Source organism: Hydra vulgaris, chromosome 13 (assembly GCF_038396675.1).
Source record: "Hydra vulgaris chromosome 13, alternate assembly HydraT2T_AEP".
In the NCBI taxonomy this organism is placed as follows: Eukaryota; Metazoa; Cnidaria; class Hydrozoa; order Anthoathecata; family Hydridae; genus Hydra; species Hydra vulgaris.
Window position 1 is genome coordinate 38,382,501 of NC_088932.1, and position 27,268 is coordinate 38,409,768.

A 27,268-nucleotide genomic window follows, 5' to 3' on the forward strand; every position below is an offset into this window, starting at 1 on the left:
TATAAATAATTTATGATTTCTTAATATAGCATTTCTTCATATGCTTTATAAAAAAAAAGAAAGAAAAGTAAATTAGCAGTTATTATAACATTAAACATTTGGTTTTATTATATTTTGATATTGTACAAATATATATATATCAGAGGTGCGCACTCATGGTCACCCAACGGTACTAGACAACCGAATTTTGTGATGGGTGACTAAAAATATTTATTTGATGCAATAAAATCGCCCGAAAAGGCGACTATTGTATCAAAGGAATTTTTTTTTAATTCAAAGAGGTCTATAAAAAGAATTTTTTTAATTTTAGGAGTAAAAAAAATATTGAATTTAGTAGTAGACAAGTAATAAAAAGAAAAGTAACTATCTAAAATAATAATAAAACTATATTTTGAAAGTCAAATTTTGTTTTCCACATTTTTTATTATTAATTAGAACATAAGAAAATTGTATGCGCATTTAAACATATTAAATAAAATACTTTCTAAATAAAATCTAAAAGGTTTTATTGTTTAAACAAAAATACTATTTTATTTTTGTTTTTTTTACAAATTTTATTTAAGGATTTAGAGATAAATTAATAAAACTAAATATTATTTGTGACGTTGATGTGATGTCATTATGTGATGCGACGTTAATTTAAAAAATGTTAGGTCTTTTTTTTTAAAAGCACTCAACTGCAACTGTGAAATTTCTAAAGAAATAAATCGTTTTATTAATTATTAATTTAATTTTAAAAGATTTTTTTTTTCTTATTATTCATTATCATGTAAAGTTATTTTGATATAATACATTTATGAACATAAATTATGCTTACAAGTTAACATAAATTAACATAAATTATGTTTACAAATATCTTGGTAACTAATAAAATCTATCGATAAATTGTTTATAATCTTTATTAAAAATAATATATTAAATTCTTAAAAATAATCTTATAAATTTTTACTATTAAACTATTCTGTTTTTGATAAACTCTATTTTATTCCTTTTCATTAATTTCGGGCTTATTTTTAATTAGTATTTTCGATATTATTCTATAATAAGGGATTTCGATATTATTCTATCATTTCAATACGATTACTCTTTTTTAATTTCGAGCTTGTTCCTTTTTGCGATTTTGATACTGTTACTAACTACCTATAAGATTGTTTAAAGAAATAAATTATGAAAAAATATAATCTTTTTAAAATACTGAATTTTATATACTGAATTTAGATTCTATTAATAATTTTTGTTAAATCAGTTTAAATAATTTCATTGCAAAGCCCAAAAATATTATGTTGATAAAATTATCAGCTTGAATTTCTCTTGTAATAAAATCAAGTCTCTAACATATTTGAACAACAATTTTTACTTTTAACAAATCCATGCTGATAATATTATCAACATAATATTTTTGGGCTTTGCAAAAGCTTTTGATTCGGTTTTTTTAATCTAATTATGTTGTAAACTTTATGGTTATGGTTTTCACTTTTATATTTTAAAATGGTGTAAAACATTCCTTAGTAAGAGAAACAAAGAGTTGTTCTTTGTGAGTTCGTGTCATGTTCGAGAATATTACAAGCAGACTACCTCAGGGTTCATTTCTTGACCCACTACTATTTGTAATTTATATAAATGACTTAAATATTAATATACTAAATAAATTAAAATTATTTGCAGATGATACTAAAATCATGTCAGCAGTTACCAATGAAAATAACAGCAATGCTCTTCAAGAAAACTTAAATAAGTTGTTAGACTGGTCAAATAAGTGGTCGATTAAGTTTAATAGAGATAAGTGCAAAGTTATGCATACTGGTAAATTAAATCCTCAATTTAACTATAAATTAGAAGATCATGTTTTACAAAAGACAGAAATTAAAAGAGATTTAGGAGTTATAATATCAAATGATTTAGGAGTTATAATATCAAAATAAAAGGCTTCATCAAGAATTTACTAAAAAGTATGTAGGTTGTACTATCTAACAAATAGAGTGGTACACAATTAGAATTTCTTATCATAAGATGCATCAAAAGTTCAGAATTTTGTCTATTCTTTTAAAAAAAGAATAGGCAAAATTCTGAACTTTTGATGCATCACACCACTATATCATATTTTACAGATGATAACAGGTGAGAAAGTGATTTTAAACATTCTTTGAGAACAAGAGGATGAACTTTGTCAATACCAATTACTTTATTTATATTAAGGTTGACTAAATGATATTCAACATCAGTTTCATTAAAACTTGGATTGCTACAAAAAACTTTACATTTTGAAGGAAATGTTACAGAGTCTAATATCATTGTCATCTTTTTAAAATATTGAAACGAAGTACTCATTTAAACAATTTCCAACATCTACCTCATTTGTTATATTTGAATCATCAACAATTTTAAGTGCTTTAATTGAATCTTTTATAACTGTTTTACTATTTAAATATAAATAAATACTTTTAGGGTTGTTTCTTGAGTTTTTAACCAAATTTAATTCAAAAGCTCTTATATTTTTATTAACTCTGTTTTTTACATTTTTATTCAAGGTTTTAGTCATTTACCATGTCAGTTTCTTTAAATTTTGAATGCCTGCATTTGTACCATAACTTTTTCTTTAACTTTATCATTTTCCGAAGCACTTTAGTCAATTTGTATTATAATTTATATTTAGAATAAATTTACTACATTCAGTATGATATATATTTAGCCATTTTTTATAGGCTTGACTAGCATTTAGATACTTAAACTTATTTTCCCAATCAAAACTTGAAAAATAATTTGAAAGTTCTTTATAATTTCCTTTAATGTATAATAATTTTGTCTTTTTTTTTTTGTTTTTAATCAAGATTGTTATTTTTATAATAATATTTGAAATTTAATATATAGAATCCTTGTTCAATTCCACCTAGAGGAGGTAAGTGATTCAAACAGAAAACCCGATTATGACTTACTGATAAGACCAGGTCTAATAAATTTGTATCAAACCCAAGGCTAACTTAAAATATTGGCAACAAGACATTTTGATATAAGAAGCAATTATTTAAGGATTATAAATTTTAAGGCGCTCAAATCTGAATCATTCTCAACCTTACAAGAACCTAATTTTTCAAATTAAACCATTTTCAAAAAAAACCATTTTATATCTAAAAAATTGAAATCTCCACAAATTAGAATTCCTTAGTATTTACCATTTTTCCAAGCTTTATAAGCATGTCAAATAGATTTAGATATTTTCTGGCAACTTAAAATATCACTAGCACCAATTCGATATATACATCAACATTTATATTTATATTATTCATATACATGAACATTCATGAACATGAAATTCTAGACCAATCTCAACTGAACACTTTACTTGTTCAATAACATTATCAATTAGGCAGTTTTCAGTAATAAGATAAAATTTCATTGCATTTTTTATGCATACAAACTCCTCCGACTCTACTATATTCACAAATTTTTTTATACAAACTAAAATCCTCAATATTTTTTGCAGATTGATCAGCCCACCAAGTTTCACAAACCATAATAATTTGCATCCAATTATGGCCTATTTCTTTAACTAACTCATGAAATTTATTATTCAGTCGCATTTGTGTAAAAACATTTTAAAAATCTTTTTCTACTTGGATCTATCTCTTCATTACTATTTATTAAATTAACGAGTATTATTTTAACGTTCAGTGACTCATGTGGTTGGCAACTAGAAATACTATCATTGGAATTTATATCCATATAAACTATTTTTATCATTATGTTTATTATTTGATTATTTTGCTCTGATCTTTTTGACTTCATTATTTCGGATTCCATATTAAAAGGGGTTGTTGAATTGACCTTTTGAATTTAGTTCTTGATTTAATTGATTTCTATTTAAAACCAAACTCTTTGTGAATTTTCTTTTTAACTCATTCTAATCTGGATAGATACTTTTTTGAAACTTTCTGAATCTTTCAATTGTTTGGCAGCTTTTAATATTGTATATCTGAACTATCCGGTAATTCGACTAACAAAGGTGAACTTGTTTTCATTGTTTTGTTATTTTCGCTTTTTTTTTTGAAGTGATGAATTCTTTTTATTTTATCAGGATTTACTTTTATTTCACAAAAAATTTTCATCAAACTTTTTTTCTATATCCAGCATCAGAATCAGTTGAATTGGGTATACCAAAAACAACATTTTAACACTTGCTGTCAACATTTTTACTCACAAGTTTATCAAATTTTAGACAAGTTTTCAACATCTTACACTTCAATTCTGACACTTAAGTAATTAATTCTTCAAGCTGTCTAGAAACATAATCCACTTTGGTCCTAAATCAACAGATTGATTATTTTAAAAAGATATAACTTCTAATTTTCTTTTAACTTTTTAAAATGTTAAACTGTAGGCTTCTTTAAAATAAAAACATGCCTGCCATCTTTAATTGCTAGCACGTTTTTTATGTTCTAGATCAGCGCTATCCAGAATTTTAGACGCAAAAGCCGCATATAAATAATGACGTGTGGCGAAGAGCCGCAATAAATGTCGCTATGCCAATTTCATCTTTAAAAAAAATAATTACCAAATGTAAATTTAGATTTTTTATACATCAATATTTTGATTTTTCAAATAGAAATTGTACATTTATAAATAAACTTAGCATGTACACAATTTATATTTAGTATTTAGTTTTCCTACAACAAAGAAAGTAAAAGCTATTCTTTAAATGTAAACTTGGCTACATGAAATCTGATTCATTTTAATTCACACTAGAAAACCGTTTGTAAAAAAAAATTGAGAAAGCATCTCTAAATCATAACTTTTTTTTTAATTAACACAATTACAACAACCATAAATTTCCTTATAAAAATAATTGTAAGCAAGATATAAAAATCTAAAGATAAAAAGGTTTCTTTATAACCATGATAATGTATTTGAATTAAACTTGCTTATTCGAATTGAACTTGCTTATAACCACTTAATAGCATAAGTTACTAAAAACTGCAAAATATCAAATAAATAAAAGACTACACAATAAAAAAAAATTTCAATGAACTTCAATTAAGTTCAAATTACTTTTATTTTTACCATTGAAAAATATCTTTTCATCATTCAGCAAAAAATTAGACATAACAGAGAGAACTCTTTTTATAACATCCATTATTTTTTGTAAAAGACCATTAGAAAATTCTTCTTGTATAATAACTTGCATAATTTACTATAAATTTATTTGGCACTAAGATTTTCAACACTTCTGGTAAGTTTTTTTATATCTGGTTTCAAGCTTGTAGTTGATATTCAAAGCAACTGTAACAAATGTTCACTAGTTAGATTGGCACGGTACTTTGATTTAACAAACTTCATAGTCGAAAATAAAGATTCATGTGTATATGTTGAAACAAAAATTAAAATAAGTTTTATACTAATCCTTTTTAGTTGAGAATACTTAACTTCAGGAAGCATTTTCTAAAAATCTAATAAAGCTAGTGTTTTATGCAGCATTTAAAGATTTTGATCTTCATAGAGATCTAGTAATTCTATTTGAGATGTAATTAGTAATATGTAAATTAGTAATTGAGATGCAACTAGTAATTCTATTTGAGATTCTAACTGAGATGTTTCTTTAAGTATATTTTCTGGTATTGGACAACCATCACTAATAATATCAATTAAAAAAGGGTTTACTAATAATGATAATGATGATTTAAGAGCATAAAAATCTTTAAACCTGATTTGAAAGTTTTGAATAAACTCTGTAGTTTTTCCTGGTATGATTCAATCTTATGATTATCATACTGAATTGTAGGATTAGGATTATGAATCATCTTCTTCATTTGAGGAAAATGATTAACAGTTTTTAAGGTAAGATCTTTCTGAAATATAGCAAATTTTTTTTTAAACTAAATATAGTCCGAGCAAGATCAGATATATTTTTTCTTTTCCCTGAAGCGACAAATTCACACCGTCAAAGATTTCAAATGTCTTCTGCTTTACAAGCAAAAAACATTTAATTGGATCTAATAGTTCAACAAACCTAAAAAGAACGTCGCTACTGGCGTCGAACGAAAGCCACCTTACAGCACAGAAAAAGGACAAGTCAGCAAGATCTAATTCACTAATTAAATTAATTTTTTGCATTAGATCGAATATAATTTACAATCTCCAGCACTGATTTAAAAACAATTGGAAAATTAAAATGTTTTGTTGCTAAATGTTCTTGATGAATCGCACAATGAACTGGGATAAACTCTGGATATGTAGGATCACTATTTAGTAAACCCATAAGCCCAATGTGTTTTCCAACCACTGCTGTTGCACCATCTGTAGCAACACTAACAAGCTTGTTCTTTGGAGCATTGGCATTCATCAAAACAGTGCCAAGGGCTTCCTTTAAATCAATTCTACGAGTTGTGTCTTTTAGCTCTACTAAATCTAGCAACTCTTCTTTCACAAGTACATCTGATGATACATATCTAACAAATACTGCTATTTGAGGTTTATCTTGAATATCTGTTAATTTATCCAATGCTAAACTAAATGCTTCACAATTTTTTAAGTCATTTAACAAATGTTGTTCAACTTCGACACTAATCTCAGATATTCTTCTTTTAGTTGTATTTCGAGAAACAGAAATATTTAAAATTAACCTTTGAATTTTTCTATTATTAGGATCTAAAACTGAGATCACATCAAAAAGATTTTGTTTTACAAACTCTCCATCGGTGTAAGGATGTTTCCTTTTTGCAATGTTCCAAGCTATAATAAAACTTGCTTCTGTTGTAATCTTTGATTCTTTGCTGGTAGATGAAATATTCATTTGTTGATTTTTAAATATTGTTTTAAGCAACTCGATTTTATTTTTTCTATGACATGAATTTATTGGGTATTCTTCAGAAAAACACATATGTTTTGTTTCATAGTGACGCTTAACATTACATGTCTTGTTATGAGCTAGTTCAGTATTGCAAATTATACATGTAAATTAAACATATAGGTTCATTTTCTTATTCAATAAATGCTTATTTTTCTGTCCAAGAAAAGATAAATGATAAAATTATTTCATGGAGCATGCAAATAAAAAAATCAAAAGTTAACAATATGAAACTGCATTTTGGAAAGATCACATCTATCAGAATATAAAATATTCGAATCCAAAATAGGCCTTACGACCAAAAGAAAATCTTCAGAACTGTTTTTATCACATTCAAAGATTTTAATATTAAAAAAACTAAACAGTCTACTTATGATTCTTTTGCTTTCAATAGTAGTGAAAGCAAAAGAATCGTAAGTAGACTGTTTAGGTAGTGAGTAACGAAGTTTCAGTAAAAACATTTTTGGATGAAGGATTTAAGTTGTTTACAGGTCAATTAGGTGAAAGTCTTGTGCTTTTGAAAACTTTTTTATTTAGAAACTATCGATTTAAATAAGTTTTTCAACTTTTAAATTTATCTTATGATAAAAATTATAAAATGACCTATAGTTAAACATAGTTAAAATAAAATAAAATAACTTTAGTTAAACATATTAAAATAGAAAAATATTCATGCTATAAATATAACCCAGCAAAAATAAAAAAATATTTTGATTGAAATTTTGTATCTAAAAAATGTCAAATTTATCTACTTTTTTAAATATCAGAATGCATGATTTTTTTGCAAAAACACTGTATTAAATTTTTTCCTGGCTAAAACCCTGGCATTGCACCGGGTTGTGGCAACCTAAAGTTCTAAATAACAATGCTAATGAAGAATATAATTAACTTGACTAAATTGCAGTAATCACCTCAAGCAAAGGTTTTTTTAGAAAGTGCATAAGTCAAGCAGGTTAAAGTTTCTTTGGCTCTTTTTTTGATTTGTGTGATATGTTCAATGACACAGTAAAAGATTTTCGATTATGGTAATTGATATATGCAGATAAAAACACTTCAATTAATTGTATAAATTTTATCCTAAAAAAGTACAAAGAAAAACTATTTGTAAAAACTAAAACTAAATTTCTTGTTTTCTCAAAAATTGTAAAAAAGCAGCACCAACCTAATCCTATTATACTCCTCCTAAAGTGCTAAAATTTTAAATATTATTTTTGTAACAAATGACAAAGATTTGAGAGTGTGGTTTTTTTTTTTTGGAGATAGGTTAACACTCACTGTGTTCAGTGACGGATCCAGGGGTAATGCACCCCCCCCCCCTCTTCTACCATTATCTGAAGTCCTAAAATATCTTAGAAATAGAGGACTATTTTTCTTTTCTTTAGGAGACACAAATGTGATACAAAATACAAAAATATTTCAACATCCCCCCCTCCCCAACACACACACACCAAAAATTTCTGGATCCGTCACTGACTGTGTTCATCTCTAAATAATTTATAAAACAAAAATAAAAATAAAATAATAAAAAAGAACAAAACAGTCAAAAAATTAAAACACAAAAAAAAAAGTTTTTTTTTAGCCTTTTGTGTAACTTTTGTGTGTGCGTGTGTTTACAACTCTTAACTCTTTAACTCCGAAAAACCATGACGAACAAGGAGAAACAAATTGAGCACAGTATTACCAGGGATGTGGCAGGGCTCTACCACTACACCACTACCGCATTGAAGGTGGAAATAAATGTTAAAAAAAAAAAAAGCTATAAAAGCTTTTAAGTAATATTTTTAACCATATTTAATATTTGTACAAAATTTATACAAAAACAAAAACAAAAACAAAAAAAAGAATAAATTTATTTATAAATACACTGAGTTTATAATTTAAGTAAACTTGCCGTTTAAGATTGTTCTTGTAGGTAAAGGTTGCTTCAAAGGTGTTTCAGTTGTAAATGATATATTAGAAAACTCATCTAGCGACATAGTTTTATTCTTTTTTTTTGCCTTCATTGGAACAGGCTAAACACATTACAAATATAAATTTATATATATATGTAAATATATATATATATATATATATATATATATATATATTTATATATATATATATAGATTTATATATATATATATAGATTTATATATATATATATACATTTATATATATATTTATATATATATATATATATATATTTATATATATATGTATATATAAGCCTTTCCAGGAAACGCATGCGGTTTTTTGTCTTGTATGATCACATGTGAGTATTTTATTTTAGACAAATTGGTCACAGCCGTTTACAAGTTTTTTAATATTAATAATTGCAGAAAAAACTAAGTTTCAAAAACAGAAAAAGTTAAACTAACAAAATAGGAAATAAAAAGAAATTTAAACAGAAAAAACTAAGAAACTAATAATTAAAATAATTAGTGTATTGCCTTTATTTTTACTTCTTTAGAGTGGTTGTTATCTTCAGCAACAAAATTAGATAAGACAAAGCAAAAAGAAAAAAACAGTTTTAAGTCTACATGGAAAATAATTATGTTCCTTTATTTTATTTTTTTAAAGAGGAAAGCAAAAATATAAATTGTAATGTGTTTGTAAAATATATTTGTATAATTTTAATGTAACAAGTATATATTGTCCCTATATCAAAACATCTATGTAATGTATGCATATACTTTTCAGCGTGGAAAATAGCGGCCGCTCAACAGTCAATGACCAACCGAAATGAGTAAAACTGCTATTTTAACCTCCCAAAATGAATTCTTGCTGGTCATGGTTGACCAGTTAAAAAATAATCAGAGTTTTAAAAAACAAGATTTGAAAAATAATCAGGATATTATTTGGAAAAAACATGTACTAAATTATTATATAATCATTTAAATTTTGAAAAGCGCTCAAAATAGTCTTATTGTTTATGATATGTTACTTTAATTCCTTTCCCTAACGAATATTAAATATCTAATAATTTTTTTCTTCACTTATTTAAATTACTTTTATTTTATTGCTGGTGAAAATCATTGTTTCATAAATGATTGAAGTTCTTATTTTATTATTAATTTAATAAAGTATATAATAATAATTGTATATAATATATTATTTTGATAATAAAATATAATATTTGCTGTAATCTCAAAAAAATTTGTCTTTTAACTGTATATCTTTTTATTTTTTTTTCTCATAAGTTTTTGCTTCAAACTGCAATAAATGAATGAATAAATTATAGATGAATTTGAAAATTTTTTCTATATTAGGATTCTTAAATATATAAACATATATATACATATGTATATGTATACATTTGTATATATATACATTTGTATATATATGCATTTGTGTGTGTATATATATATATATACACACACAAATATATATATATATATATATATATATATACAGGCCCTATCAGAGGGGGGGCCACACGGGCCATTTGGCCTAGGCCTCGACCTAAATAGGGGCCTCCAAATTTTTTCGGAAATTTAATATACTTTTATTAAATTGTGATAACATGAGCAATTACATAAAATTTTAATCAATGTTGAGACAATATTTTAATATACTTAATTAGTTGATTATTAATACACATAATTATTATTTTAATTAAATTATTTGTGTTGTATTAAGTTTGTTCTGATATTTATTTTAATTCAGTCATTAATAATTGTTGTTTGCAGCAAGATTGAAAACTTTTAAAACTAATGTCATTGCTAAATTTAAACATGAAGAGAAAATTTGAAAGTGGTGCATCCAAAAGGCGAAAAAGACAAAAAATTGAAGAAGAAACAAAGAGCCTAAAGTCAATAACATCATTTCTAAGACCACTGGAAAATCAAGCCAACCCAACACACGGTAAATCAGATATTGAAATATCCGGAACTACATCTTCTGAAAAATCAATGTTACAACAAAACAAAAATCCCCAGATAGATACAAATGTGCAAGACATCTCAAATACAACTTGTGTCTCTGAATCTGGAATTACAGATTTAGAAAGCTTGGAATCAAATTGTGAAAATTCATTGATTCACCAAAGCAACAGTCAGCAGAGGGAAACAAATTTGCAAGCCATCTCAAATGATAATTGCATCTCTGATTCTGAAATTTCATATTCAGAAAGTTTGGACCAAAAATGTGAATCAGATTGTTCTAATATATCAAAATTGATTGTGTCTGACATTGGCACTGTTGACAAACGAAATATTACTCAAATGCAAGAAAGTTTCCAAACAAACTTTTTAATTCCAAACAATATTCCACGAGATTCTTATAATCACGCCTTTCCTACTCCTCTGAGATCAAAAATTCTTCCCAATGGTGAGATATGCACAAGAGATTGGCTTTGCTGGAGTGATGTGCAACAGTCATTCTATTGTGCACCCTGCTTTCTTTTGAACAAAAGTGATTCCAAGGTATCCACCTTTTCAGAACAGTTAGGTTGGAATATCACCAGGGGTTGGAGAAAGTTGAAAGACCGAATACCAGCACATGAAATGTCTGTATTACACAAACAAAACTATGTCAAATGGAAATCAGCCATTAGAGCAGCCATCAGAAAAAGTTCTATTGATAATTTACTAATAACAGAATTGTCAACTGAAACCAGTAATTGGACAAAACTTCTTGAGCGCCTTTTGAACGTCATTCTTTTTCTTTCTGAACGTGGGCTTGCTTTATTTGGTTCCAGTCAACACATTTATGACCCTGACAATGGAAACTTTCTTGGAATAATTGAGCTCCTCAGCAAATATGATCCAATTTTATCAGAGCATGTGAAAAAGGTCCATGAACCTCAACTGAACAAAAAGCGCTTACAAGTTCATTATCTGTCCACCCGGATTCAAAATGAATTTATTGAACTCTGTGGATCTTTTGTTCAAACCAAAATTATTGAAGAGATTCAAAACACCAAATATTTTTCAATTGTTGTTGATGCAACACCAGACTGCTCTAACAAGGAGCAAACAACTTTCATTATCCGTTATATAAAAATTGATGGATCTAAATTTTCCATTGAAGAACGGTTTCTCTATTTTGACGACTACTCAAAAAAAACTGGAAAAGAAATTGCAGCAAAGATTCTTCACGTTCTAACTTTGTTGAACATAGATTTTAAACTGTGTACTGGTCAGGCATACAACAATGGTCTAAACATGGCTGGAAAATACAAAGGTGTGCAAGCAGTTTTGCTAGAAGAAAACCCAAACTGTATGTTTGCCAGCTGTGGAAATCACACTTTAAACCTTGTTGGTGTTGACTGTGCTGAATCATGCAAAGAAGCAATTCTTTACTTTGGAATTGTGCAGCAAATGTACAATTTCTTCAGCAGTAGTCCTCAAAGGTGGGAAATTCTCAAGCAACATGTACCTGCTTCACTACATGGTATTTCCAAGACCCGATGGTCAGCAAGGATTGAAGCAGTAAAACCAGTTGCCCGTCACTTGAATTCACTGAGAACAGCTTTAAAAGAGCTGCAATCTCTCAATCTCACAGTATCAGCTCAGTCAGAACTTCAGTCCATTCAAAAGTATTTGTCAAAATTTGAATGCATTGTAATGTCATCTTTATGGATGAAGCTCCTCACAATGATTCACCAAACCAATCTTATAATTGAGGCAAGAAATGCAACTCTAGATGTTGAAATGGAAAACATTAAAAATCTCATGGACAGCATTTAACAGATTCGTGAAAAATGGGATGCTGTTCTGAGTGAGTCAAAATTAACTGCAATGAATATTGACATTTCACCAGAATTTTCTACCACTTGAAAGTTGAAAACACAATTTGATTCAGAACAGCACTATAAAATCAATGTATTTTATGTAATAATCGGCTCTATTCTAGCAGGTCTTAAACGTCGATTTGAGTCACAACAACAAATTTGTAGTATTTTTGGATTTCTTTGGCACTTCAACAAGATGAGCAATGAAGAACTACTCAGTGCCACAACAAACTTTCAAAAAAAGTACCACAAGGAAATACTGTCTGATATTTCTGATGAGATAATCTTTCTGAAACAAATTTACTCCACAAACTTTACATCAGATTGCAAACCAAAAGAATTGTTTCAAGAAATATTAGAACTTGGACTGTCTGGTGTTTTTCCTAACATATCAATTGCTTTGCGAATTTTTATCAGTTTGCCTGTCTCAGTGGCTTCAGGAGAAAGGTCTTTCAATGTGTTGAAACAAATAAAGAACTATCACCGTTCAACCATGGGACAAGAACGCTTGAATGGACTTGCAATGTTGAATATTAACTGTGATATTGCAAGAAAACTCGATTTTTCAACAGTTGTCCGTGCATTTGCAAAAGCAAAAGCAAGAAAAGCATTTTTAAAATAAAAATTATTACTAATTCGCTGTTTTTTTATTTATTATGCAATGGCATTTATTTTATGGTAAGGGCCTCAAAATTTGTAAATGGCCCGGGCCTCACTCAGTCTCTGAAAGGGCCTGTATATATATATATATATATATATATATATATATATATATATATATATATATATATATATATATATATATATATATATATATATATATATATATATATATATATATATATATATATATATATATAGTAAAAATTTTGTATTATGTAATATTAATTGGAAACATTAGTTCCTCAATGTTTCCTAATACTGTAAAAATTATATTCATCCTTATATTCATTTCATATTCAAAAATTATATTCATCCTTCAGCTTCACATCCAATATGTATCAAAAATTGTACAGCAAATTAATTTAAACTTATTTATTTGCATATTGAAGAATAAAGCCTTAGATATTTTGAATACGTAGATCAAAACGTTTGCACCCTTTTTTAGATGATGTCAAAGATTTGTGCAACCGAAATGAACCAAAATGAACTCTATTAACTTAATGCAAAACAAATAAAAAGTAAAAGTTTGTGTCCTAACAAATATAATTTCATAAAAGGAGCTTCAAATTTTAAACTATGCAATAGAGTGTTGGTATCAGAAAGGAAATCAGGGGATCAAAGAATTAATTTCAATGTTATTCTTTTAAAAATTTAGTTAAAAATTCAAAGATAAATTTGTTTCTTTTTATTTATTCTATTTGTTTGTAGTTCATTTCTTCTCCAAAATGTAACTTTTATAATAATTTAACTTGTATTATATACTGTAGGCGACAAATGAAATATTAATTAGGAATTTTTATAATTTTTATAATTTTTATTTCATAAAATGATTGTCTTTTTAGTATTAAATACTTAGTTTGAACAAAATCTTTGCACAAGAATTAATAAAATTATTATTTACTAATTTTATTAACTTTATTTAAATTGACATTAGCAGTTTTTAAAATGATTTTAATGAGCAAAATATGCAAACATTTTTCTTCTATAACGTTGTTAACTTTAAAGATTGAAGTTTTTAATTATTATATGAAATTTTGGTATGTAACTGGTATGTATTTTGGTAAAATTTGGTATGTAACATTTTCTCTTCTAAAATAAATTTTTTTTTTTCATTCAATCTTTTCCCCCCATTAGCAACAAATAAATTATTTTTACATAAATTTAAAATTATCATTACGCGTATACACTTTTTTTTCGATTGTTGAATTTTAAAAGAATTATCAAACATCAACCTATTAAAATGGAGGCGAATCAACTCATTAAAAAGAGACAAACAACGATTTCATTTTTGATAATACCAGAATCAAAGTTAAAACCACCGCTTGAAAAAATCTACAGAAGAAATTTACAGCTAACGACAGCTAAAAAATGGATAAATACTACTCTTACAAAATGTAATGCAAATGAATGATTAGAGATATGCAAATGAATGGCTAGAGATTAAAATGTCCTGTATGTTGTCAGTATGCTAAACAAATTGATGCTTATAAAGGATTTACAGTGGAATGAAGAAGCAATGAAGGTAGTTGCTGAGTACAGCACAGTGGCGCAGTTGATCATGCAAATGGATTGCCACATCAAAGAGCATATGAAATAGCAATGAAAAGTAAAGGGATGGATGTGAGCGAACTTATTGATAAATTAAGCAAAAAGAAATGTGGCAAACTGACATTTTATCAGGCCTGAAAACCATGATCACGAAAGATTCAAATTTAACCAGGAAAAAATTTGAGGTAGCACTTTATTGCTAAAGAAGAGCTTCCGCTTAGCGTATAACCAAAAAAACTACATTTGGAAGAAGATCATGGTGTAGAATTTGGCCCAGCTTATAGAAACAAAACAACTTTTGGAACTTTTATTGACTACATTGGTCAAACAGTCTCAGAAACAACTTAAAAATATGATATTATTTCACTATTTTAATTGATACATCAACCGATGTTTCAGTGATTGAAAAAGAAGCTATATTTATTATCAGCTTCGATCCAACTCCTATAGGGAAAACTGAGATATGCGTTGAATGTTCTTTTCTTTCTCTTTCTAATCTTGAATATGGAACATTTGAAGGAGTTTTCAATATAATCAGTCAATCCTTTGAATCAGAAGGCATCGAAAATTATAAAAACAAATTAGTTTTGGCGCTGATGGCGCAGCTGTGAATAGAGGAAGTAGGACAAGTATAAATGTATTACTTCAGACAGAAAATCCATGGTTAACTTTTGATTGGTGTGTTGTACTTTGCCTAGAGTTAGCATTAAAAGATAAATTTGCAGAAATAAAAGCATTTAATGAAGTTGATAACATCATTTTGAAAATGTATAACATTTATAAAAAATCGCCAAAAAAATTAAGGCGGTTCAAGAGGGTAATGCATTTGACCTTGCAGGAATTCGCCCCAAAAAAGCATCAGGTAAATCTAAATTTTATTAAATATTTTTTTATTTAAAAAGGTGCTTTATAAAATATTATACTTTTTTACATTCTCTTTTTTTTATACAACAAAACTTTTTATACTACAATAGGGAATTGAGCAATAAAAAAATTCTATGCAGTAAAATATATTATGCAAGGAAAATTTTTTATAAACTTATATATTGCTTTTGCAATAATATTTAGGAACACACTGGATTTCACATAAAATTTAAGCACTTGAGATGATTTTAGACAAATATGGAGTTAATATGAAACATCTTGAAAACATGTCTGTAGATTTAAGTTTTACACAAGCAGAAAGAGCAAAGTTTAAAGGGTACCATCACAAGCGGAATCACCAAAGAATACCTCTTTATATAGCATTATTTATAGAAATTTTATCACCAGCTAAGTTGTTGTCATTATCTTTTCAAAGCAACGTAATTGATTTAGTAGCATCTTCTGGATTTGTTGAACAAGCTAAAAAACAGTTAGGCTGCTTACAAAAAAAAAGATTTTAATGATTACCAACATTTTGCAAGGAAACTTACCATTCCCAAGGAAACTTACCGTTCCCAAGGAAACCATTTCCTTGCAAAAGTAATAAACAGCAATGGCAAATATTCATTCCTGGATGTTGTGTTTAATGATTTTAAAAATGCACTAACTTTAGTTAAGAATTCAAAATCAATGAGTGTAGCGTTAAAGACCAAATCCATAGAAGAGTGTTTAGAAGTTCAAAATACAGTTCCTGATATGTATGGAATGTTAATTCAAAACACTGCTGGTTGGTTACAAAACAATACCAATAATTTATTTGCTGATGATAACATCAAAAAATTGTATGACTTTTATAGTATACCGTTACATTATGCTGGCTTCACTGTGACTAATTGTCACAGTGAAGCCAGCAGAACTCACTGTTGATTAATTTAATTTGGGTGTGCATGGATGAGAAAAATAGTGATGAATTTGATTTGAATCCTGCAATTGAATTTTGGGCAGAAGATATGTTGAGAAGGAATGCACAGAAAAGCAGAAAAATTTATTCTAAAAAGGAAATAAATCCAACTATAAAAACACTAATTGATTTAGAACCATCATCCAACAAAACTTTGGATTTAGAATCATCATCCAATGAAACTTTAGAACAGGAATCAGATGAAACATATATTTGAACACCCATTTTTTTGATTGTTATAGCAGCATTTCATAAAAAAAATTTCTTTTAGTCGCAAGTATTCAGTTTAATTTTTTTTACTATTTTATAAATTTGTTTTTAAATTTAAAATAAAATATAACATTAACAGGGGCAAACCAAGCCTGTTTTGGTTCCTGCTGGAGTGTTATGGACGCCCAAAAATATTTATTATTTGTTGTTTTTCTTTTTCTTTTTTATTAGTTTGGGTTTCAAATGCAATATTAACAAAACAATTTTTCTGTTTATTTAGGTAGTTTAGTTTTAGTTATCAGGACAATAAAATGAATTAAAAAGTAATTACATAACGCAACTCTTTTAACTTTTAAAACTGTCCTTTGGTTACTAACCAAACATAAGATAATAAAAGAAAATGAATTGTTACAAAACTCAATTTCAAAAAAACAATGGAATGTATGAAAACTTTATTTTTTGCCTTGTTGAAAGAATAAAACCATTTTGAAATTGTCAACAAGCAAAAATTAACAAAACTATGTCAATTTTTGCTTACTGGTAATTAAAAGTTAACTGTTTATAATGATACTTGATATTAAAAACATTCACGAAAAAAAGTAAAAATTTCAATCCTAATGACAATTTAGTAATCGCGCAATTTGAGAATGAACTTGATCTTTAGCTTGCTTTTTTTATTTGATCTAAGTAAAACAAAAAAACAAAAACTATTTCAGAAAGTTTTGTTTTTCATCATATTCTTCTCTACTCGAATAAAAATAACGATAAAAATGAAGTAGAAAATTTTTTTATAAAGTTTTAGTTATTTTAAAACTGTAATGTTTTAGATTTTTATAAAAATTCATAGTAAACGTAACTTAATTAGTCTACACAATATTTTTATTATAAATAAATTTTTTAAATTCAATTTTTAAAAAAAAGGTGTCTTAAAGCAAAATGAAAATTGTTAGTAAAACTGTTCATTTAACTTAAAGTAAAAGTTAAATAAACAGAATTGATAATATTTAAATTGAACTTAAAATGCATTTTAATTTTAATTTTGATTTAAACATTATATGCATGCTATTTAATGCATGTTAAACTTATTTGGATAAGGCGATGACTTTGTAAATGAAATCTCCGTTGTTCGAAACCCACCTCTTCCTAAATTATTTTTTTTTACACACGCATACAGCTAAATGTTAAAAAGAAACGTGTGTCTCTGCTAAAAGATTAGGGATAAAAAACTTAAAGGAAAAGAGAGGTAATATGAAACATTTAAAGTTATGTGTAGAAGACATGCCCTAATTGAAGCTTAAAACTATGTATATATGTGAGTACCTTACTTAACAAATACACTGAAAGGCTTAAATGGTATAAGAAATCTGAATGTGATGAGATGTGTATCATTCAGAAACATACAAAAAGATTGTTTATATACAAATAAGAAAAAAGAAAATGGTTAAAATGAAACATGACTAGCAATATTAAAAAAAAAAATCAAACAGTAGTAGGAATCAAACCGCGGACATTCCGTGTATGAAGTTTACGCCTTATCCAAATAAGCTAAACATGCGTATACTTATGAACTAAAAATTATAGTTATATAATAGAAAAAGTTATACATACACATGCTTTAAAAGTATACACAGACATTTTCTTATAGGGGCAATATACACTTGTTACATTAAAATTATACAAATATATTTTACAAGCAGATGGCAATATATATTTTCGCTTTCCTCTTTAAAAACAAAACAAAAAAAATAATGAAAAATCATTCTTTTATGTTCACTATTTTTTGCTTTGACTTTATGGCAAATTTTGTTGCTGAAAATAACAACCACTCTAAAGAAACTAAAATAAAAATAGTACACAAATTATTCCAATTATTATTATTTTTTTAATTTAAGTTTATTTTAATTTCCTATTTTATTAGTTTTGCTTTCTTTGTTTTCGAAACTTTTTTCAGCAACCCTTAATATAATAAAACTTCCAAACGGCCATGACCAAGTTATCTAAAATGAAATACTCATGCGTGGATATACAAGACGAAAAACCACACGCATTTTCTGGGAAGGCTTGTATATATATGTGTGTGTGTGTGTGTATATATATATATATATATATATATATATATATATATATACATACAACTCTCAGAATTAAAACACCTAAAAGTGTTTGAGGTCAGCAATTTTTTGGTGACCTTGTTTCTATGATTTATGGTAACCTCTTTGTGTCAAATTTTTTTTTGCCAACCTAATACTGACTTCTAACAGTTTGAGGTCGGCAATTTATTGCCGACCTCATTTTTTTTAATTCCAAAGGTTGTATACAGTGTATACATATACAGTGCGTTAAATAAGTTGTGCATTAAAGTAAACTTATATTTTATAAACTTATGGTTCAGGTAAGGTTATGCTGCTACTGGTAACATATAACCTAGTACAATCTGTTTCATGTCCTGCTGCCTTGCAGGATCTGACTTTACTTGTGGTCTTCAAAGTATGGTTCAGATTTTGTTACCTCACCTAAAGACAATGCTGAGTTGTTTGCTAAGAACTTTTCATCAATCTTATTTCTTGATTCCACTAATCAAATCCTACCTTATATAGCCGACAAACAGGCTGATCTTTGTTTTCCTGCCTGTTGGAAAGCAACACCTATTATCCCTATTTTAAAAAATTCTAGAGAGCAATCTGACTCCTCTAACCACTGCTTAATCCTTCTTCCTATAAAAGTTCCTTCCTAAGCAAAGTTTTAGACTCTTTAATTAAAAATGCATGATCTCTCATCTTAAATCTAAGAAGCTTCTGATCATCAATATAGATTTCAATCATCTTGTTCTACTGTTGATTTGTTAATAGTAATAACTAATAGGTTTTATTGTGCATTAGATAGATGTGAAAAGGTTAAGGCTATTGCTCCGGACATTTCTAAAACCTTTGATAAAGTTAGACATGCTGGTTTTCTCCATAAGCTCTTTTCTTACAGTGTATCAGGTAACATCTTTAAAATGTTACCTGATATTGAATCCTTCCTTACCAATCTTAGTATAAGAGTTGTCCTCTATGGACAGCACTCTTCTTCATTTCCTGTAACTTCAGAGGTTCCTCAAGGTTCTATCCTTGGCTCTATACTTTAATTTACATTAACAATCTCCCAGAAAATCTCACTTCTAAGGTGGCGTTTTTGCTGGTGATACTGCCATTTATTCTTGTTTTGATAAGAAGCCAACACTCTCTGAATGCTTTGAGGTGAACTTTAACTCAGATAAAACTCTATTTTTTTCAGAAAATCTTTAATGCAACAGTCTAGATCTTCCTATATTTATGAATGGTAATGTACTCAATGAGTCATCTACCCTTTGTCTTCGAGGATTAACTCTTACTTTCAATCTTTTTTGGAAACCAAATATCAAATCCATTGCAAAATTAGCATCTATTAAGGTTGCATCTCTTTATCATGCTTGCCACTTTCTTACTCAGATTTTATTCTTTTATCTCTATAAATCTCTAATGCATCCTTGTATGGAATGTCTTCAAATGATGCCCTTTCTCTTAAAGACAAGGTGCAAAAACACATTGTAAACATAGTTGGACCTGCTCTTGCAGCCAACCTTCAACAACTATCACATCGTCAAAATGTTGCTTCTCTTTCTCTTTTCAATAAATACTATAATGTCTTGTTGGACAAGTGAAGATGTTTAAATTTAAATACTGAACTGACTACATTTGTTATTTCTTACTTAAAACTGTCAATATTGGTTATTTTTTGTTGAAATTTTGTTGAAAGAAAACTTTCAGTTTAACATATCCCTATAAAAAAAACCACGTCATGTCATATTTGGAAATCAAGCAGCACATTTGATTGAACGTTGGTTAATCCATCTTTCTGGGAACTTCTTATTTAACCAATCTCTAACATCAATAGTGTAGTATGCAGTAGCTCCTTCTTGTTAAAAATAAATTGGTCTGACAAAGCACTTTTGAACTAATACTGGATGAAAAAATTCTTTAAACATCTCGAAGTAGTTATGACCATTGATAGTTGGTTTGTTAAAAAAGTTATATAAAGTTTTCCTCATGTAATTTCTGGTGTACTTTGATTTTATATGACTCAAGAAACATTTGTGAATATAAAAAATTACAAACCGGTTACTCTTATTGGCTAAAGAATTGTTTATCTGGTTTTGTGTGTTTTCATTGGTATTTTGCAGTAGTCTGCTTTGATCTTGGTTTTTAACTGATCCAGTCTCAAGAAAACAGTTATATGTTGAGGTTATTGTCCTAAGATCTGGTATTTATTTTTGAAAAAAATTTAATTTTAACATTTTAAATAAAATGTTTATAAAATTCAAAAATATTATATTTTTTTCTTTTCAATAATTAAATTTCACTTTTCAATAATTTAAATAAAATTTGTTTATTTTTAAGCAATCATTAAAAGTAATTTGTAAAACCGTTTTTCAAAACAATTTAAAAGATAAGTTTTACAGTAATTTAATTCAAACTCAATTAAAAATGTAAGAAAACATAATTTTCGCTTCAAGTTTGAGTTTTTTGAGTTTTATTTAGCTTTTAATTTTTATAATATAATTCTAATTCAACGATACTAATTTGACACTGATTATATTTTATGTTTAAGCATTACATTCAAAAATTAACAGTTTTTAAATAGAATATTGAAATTTTTGCATGCAAATTTTATTCAGGCAATTTTACAAAACTACGTCTGTATTTAAGCAATAAAAACAATTAAATATTTTATTTTTATAAAACTCTATGCAATTTCAAATCGTTATTTTATTGTGTAAAAAAAAAATTATCGAAAAAATATTTTTACTAAAATAAATTAAATTAAATTAAATTTTTTTATTTGTTTCAATAAAATAAAATATATACTCAGCAAAATTTCTATAGTTACGCAGAAGTTATTTATAAAATTAACCACAAAAATTATATTTATCAGACCTATTGCAAACAAATACGTTTATGACAATTTTATATGTTTCTGAAATAATTGAAAATTTTAAAATGTTTTTAAAAATCGATATATATATATATATATATATAGATATATATATATATATCTATATCTCTATATATATGCAAAATTTTCATAGTTCCATCAGTTTGTTTTGAACACTTAATAAGAGTTGATTAAACTCTGAGTAAGATTTTGATTTGTTTGTTCTATATGGAAGTTTTGGAGTTTTTCATTAACATTTGTTATTTAATTATTGCAATGTCACGCAGAAGCGTGTTAATGAGGAAGAAAAAGCAAAAATTGTTTCTTACAAAGATATAGGTTTGTCCAACTGACAAATTCAAAAAAAAAATTAAAAGGTCTCATGATGCAGTGAGTATTTTTATAAACTTAGGGGAAATTTTATGAACTTAGCGAATAATTTTAGAAACTTAGGTGAAAAATACAGCAAAAATCACTCTAAGGGTGGAAATAAAAAAATAACCAAAAGGCAACATTCTTCCAATTTGTGTTTGGCATCATCCAGAGTACAAACTGCAAGACAAATACAGACTGAACTGGAATTACCTGTGACCACAAGATCTGTACAACAAACTTTAACAAAATCAGGACAATTCCAGTGAAAAAAAATGATCACCATTGACTAAAAAACATAAAAATGCAAAATTTAAGTTTGCCAAGGACCACATGACATGGGACACAGAATGGCATGCAGAATTTCTGATGAAAAAAAGTTTAATTTAGATGGGCCTGATGGTTTTAAGTATTATTGGCATGATTTGAATAAAAAAGATAGCATTGCTATGAGTTATAACTTTGGAGGAGGGACAGGTATGGTGTGGGCTGCATTTTGTTTCCACGGCAAAGTTCCAATATGTTTTATCACAACAAAAATGAATGCAAGAAATTGTAAAGATCTTTTAGGTTTACCTATTGAGAATTGGATTTTCCAACAAGACAATGTGGCGTATAAAAGTGTAAAACAGTGGTTCCAGGAAAAAAAATATACATGTTTTGGATTGGCCATCATGTTCCTGACTTGAACCCTATTGAAAATTTATGGAGAATATTGGTATGAACTATATATGGAAATTTTCAACAGTATAATATAATACAAGAACTTAAAACTTTTATAAAACAAGCATAGAAGGTTATTTCAAAGGTTTGTTCAGAAAACCTTATAAAAATTAATAAAAACCAAATCTTCAAATTAATTAGTGTAAAAGGTGGTAGTACACATTATTAGAAACTAAAAAATTTTAAAAAATTTTTAAAACAAAAATTATAAAGGTTTACTTTTGATGGAACTATAGAAATTTTGCATGTTTTTTTAAAATATTTCAAACTTTTAGCTTTCTATGAAGTAAATTAGTAATTATTTTCTATTAAAGCATTATTTGCATATTTATTTATTCCTAATAATTCATGGTTGCCAACCCAGTTGTTTAAAAAGCCAGATTTTGATGGGGTAAAGGCCTTATTTGGTAACTAAAAAAAACTTGGTTACAAAATTGAAAATGTGAATAATTTAGTAAAAACTAATAATACAATTTAATAATAATAATTTAGTAAAAACTAATAATACAATTTAATAAAAATAATTTAGTAAAAACTAATATAAATGATACAAAAAAAATAAAATAATATATAAAATAAAGCAAAAAACTTTTACCTTAATGTTCTGTATCTCAATCTCACTTAAATGCAATGCTGTCTGAAGATCTTTTTGAAACTGATCAACAACAAACTGAAAACATAATGAATGTCAAATAAAAATGTGTGAAACAAAAACCAAAAAAAAAGTTTATAATTGAAAAAACTGTACATATGACAAAATGACAGAGAATAAATCGAAAAAAAAAAAGAAAAAAGGTACAACTTATCTTTTGTTTATTTATATTGAAGTTTGTATTTTCTAAAAAGTTTTGTGGCGAAGCTAAAAAATAAGTTTATAAAGAAATTAAAATATTCTTACTTCTTTGTCTTTTTCTTTCCAATATTCCCAATCAGGGTTAACATTGTCAATAGATACAATTGCAGGTTTTGTTATAACTGCGGGATTTGGAGATTGTGAATGATGTAATTGATGAAAAGTCTGTATTGCTTTGGCTGATACTGGTTTAGTAAATGCTAAATTGCGAATCTAAAAAAAGAAAAACATATTTATTATAAGATCTCTATTATTTAATATAATTATTTTTTGGGAGAGGTATTAAGATCAGAGGTCATGGCAGGTGTGTACCTCTGGTTTTTTTTATGGTCGCCCTGCAGTGACTAAAATAAAAAATATTCTTAAAAAATATTTTTAAGAAACTTGAGTTACAATAAGATATTGGGAAGGAGATAACTATAAATACAACTTTTAAAGTCCATCAATTTTAGTCATAATCAATATCTGTTTGGTGTCATTTCTTTTTATCAATCTTAACAAAGGTTTCATAACGTGAAGCAAAAAAGTTGAAACCAAAAACCGCAAAGAAACGCTTTAAAAAAAGAAAAACATTTTATTATTCTCTCTCCATCTTCAATTAAATTCCATTTAGTTAAATATTTAAAACATATTTTTAATGTTTTAAACATTTTTCATTACACTTTTTTTTTAGAAAAAAAGATTTTTCACGTGCATCTTAATAATGTATTTAATTTTGTTAATTTTGTTTAGAAAGTTAAAATAAAAATTTAGTTTAATAATGAAAAACAAATAAGAATCAATGTTATTAATAATTCAACAGCCCATTCACACGATTTAAAATGCGACTATAAGGTTTAAAAAATAACACATTAGCATTTGGAATTGAGAAATGTAATTTTAAAACTCATTTTAAATTGAGAAGAAACATTGTTGCTTCAAAATACAGCAATAAGATTTAAAATAACAGTACAGTGACACTTCAAAATGTTAAATTGACATGTGGACTTCTTTATATTAAGTTTAGTAAAATTATATAACGCATCATAGTGTACTCATTATTTAACGAAATGTATACTACTTACATGCTTGCAATAACATAACTGCAAGGAATAAAATCTTTATAGATCATATTATTGTTTTATTAATACACACTTTTGTAAGTAACAAAATGTTTGGTCATCCTACCGGGTTACTGACAAGCTTTTTTTTTTTTTAAATTTCAGTCGCCCTTGAAGAAAACAAGTCACCCCATGCCACCAGAAGACAATAAGGGTACACCCCTGCATGGTCAGAACCACCTAAAAGAGTGAACTGAACACAAACTAGGATCAGAGACTAGACATAAATCAAGGAGCAAAGATACATGATTAGGGTTCTCTGGAAAAAGAGTCACTAAGTTAAATATATGAGTAAGAGATTGAGAAATGCAGAAGTTATAGGCTTTAGTGCCAGCAGGGTCAGTGGTAATAAAGCAAAGCCATTCAGCATGATGAGTCACCAATAACAACAATATAGGCAGAGGGGTAAAGAGACAGGGCATGGTCGATTTGATCAGAAAATACATCTAAAAGTGTGCAGTCTTAGGAAGCCGGAAAACAATAAAGAACAAAGAGAAAGGTGATAAAGTGAAGAGGTGCCAAGCGGAAGTACATAAAAGAATGGTCAAAATATTCGAACCTGATTTCACTACAAATGGGTGAATTGATGCATATGTATATCTCCTGGGCAAGCATGTGATTATTGGAGTTTTTGCAAATCAAAGGATAGTACCCATTAACATTGAGATCAGAAGGAATAGCAGAATTTAAATTAGTCTTACTAAAAGCAAGTCTGGTAAATTTTGAAATAGGTAAGATTCAACTGATGGAAGATTGCATCGCAGACCATGAATATTAGTGAAAGATCTATTAAGACAGTTAGGTGGTGGGGATGGTTTTTGTATTTAATGTTTTGGGTTACTTTAGGCATAATTTACGTTTAAAGAAAACTTGACTTATTCATAGATAGAGCTGTACCCTTATTAGGAGATAATAGGAAGAGTTGCATAGCCACTATTAAAGTGGCACAAACCTATAAAAAGAGCCAAGAAGATCTAGCATTCATCATCCTAGGCAGGAAACAATGTAACACAGATCTACAACAGCCTAATAGATGAAGAAGGGTTTCGAGGCTGGTTAGCTGAATTATTCTGCTTACCCTAAAGTTTTTGCCTAGGATGCCTCCCACAAGACAGTAGCTGGATGTAGCAAACATCTGCCGTGCAAGGCAGGGGATTTTTAATTTGGAGTTTGTTTCTCCTAGCCTTTGTCTAAAAAAGCACACTCTACTTTATTAAGGCAGCAGGGTATGGGGCAGGTAGTGGGTTACATAATACCAGTAGCAGGGTGATCGTGATGATTCTGAACCTGACCTGACCTGGAGTGATTAAAAGGAGCTACTTCCTGCAAACTGTACCTCAAAACATTAGGCACTATTAGACCACTGCTAGAATTGGAAGTTACTGGGAAAAAACCGATGAAGTTTATAGAGCAAGATAAGGATTGACAGATGACTTAAAAGATTGCAAATTGTATAAATCAGGAAAAAAAGATGAAGGAAGCGAATTCCAAAGAAATAATGTCCAAGGAAAAAAATTAGACAAATGAGAATATTTGGAGCACTTAGGAACAGTCACAGTAAAAGGATAAGACTTAATTTAATGACAAGTAAAACGAGAATTATAGTATTTATAGAAAAGAGAAAGAGAAGCAATATTACAATGATGTGATAATTGATGGAGGTTGGATTAGGAAAACTATTACATCTAACAAAATATCAGAGATAAGGGATAGAGTAGGTTTTATAGTTGGAGTGTCTAGTTAGTTAATGACCTCACACTACATCAAAACAGTTTTAAAATTTATTTAACAGTTAAACAATTTCAAAAGTATTTTACAAATGAGTAAACACCCCAACAGGGGTTCAGACAAAACACAAACATACATATAAACATAAAAAGACATTACACAAACATACAGATAGCAACTTACAGGTGAGTGAAGACTGTGCCAGAGGTTCAGACAGAACAGAAACATACAGATAGCAACTTACGGGTGAGTCAACATTGTGCCAGAGGTTTAGACAGAATACATACATTTAAAGTAGATAACAGGTGAGCAAAAATAGTAACTAAGGCACCTCCAACTATATAAAAGCCAGACACACAAAAAATCGCATATGTATATATATGCATATATATATATATATATATATATATATATATATATATATATATATATATATATATATATATATATATATTACTATAGGCACGACCGATTTTAAATAGTACTAATGACAGGAAACAAACTCCTTCCAGCCTTTGCTGAGTGAATCCCACAATGCAGAACATAGAACAGGTTGAACCGGGTCATGTTACCAGTAGCAAGGTGATCAGTTTTTAGAATACAGAAATTAGATATTTTGATAACTGATAATTGGTCTATAGATTGTTATGTTTGAATGATCATTGCATAAAATGTGGTAGTAATGTAGTGATGAAGTTCTGAGTTCTATTCCCACTACATCCCTAGTAGTACTGCACTTAAC

The 27,268-nt window shown here is 27.6% G+C and overlaps 1 protein-coding gene across 2 annotated transcripts in view; it reads right to left on the reverse strand.

Moving 5' to 3' along the window:
* The window catches only part of LOC100210144 (G kinase-anchoring protein 1), a 54,858-nt gene that overhangs the window by 24,270 nt on the left and 3,320 nt on the right, over positions 1-27,268 (reverse strand). For both annotated transcript variants that reach the window (XM_065815056.1, XM_065815055.1), the window contains exons 2-4: positions 23,744-23,911; positions 23,441-23,515; positions 8,730-8,850 (exon numbers count right to left, since the gene is read on the reverse strand). In XM_065815056.1, coding sequence (XP_065671128.1) covers positions 8,730-8,850; positions 23,441-23,515; positions 23,744-23,911 — 364 coding nt within the window. The remainder of the gene's footprint in view (positions 1-8,729; positions 8,851-23,440; positions 23,516-23,743; positions 23,912-27,268) is intronic.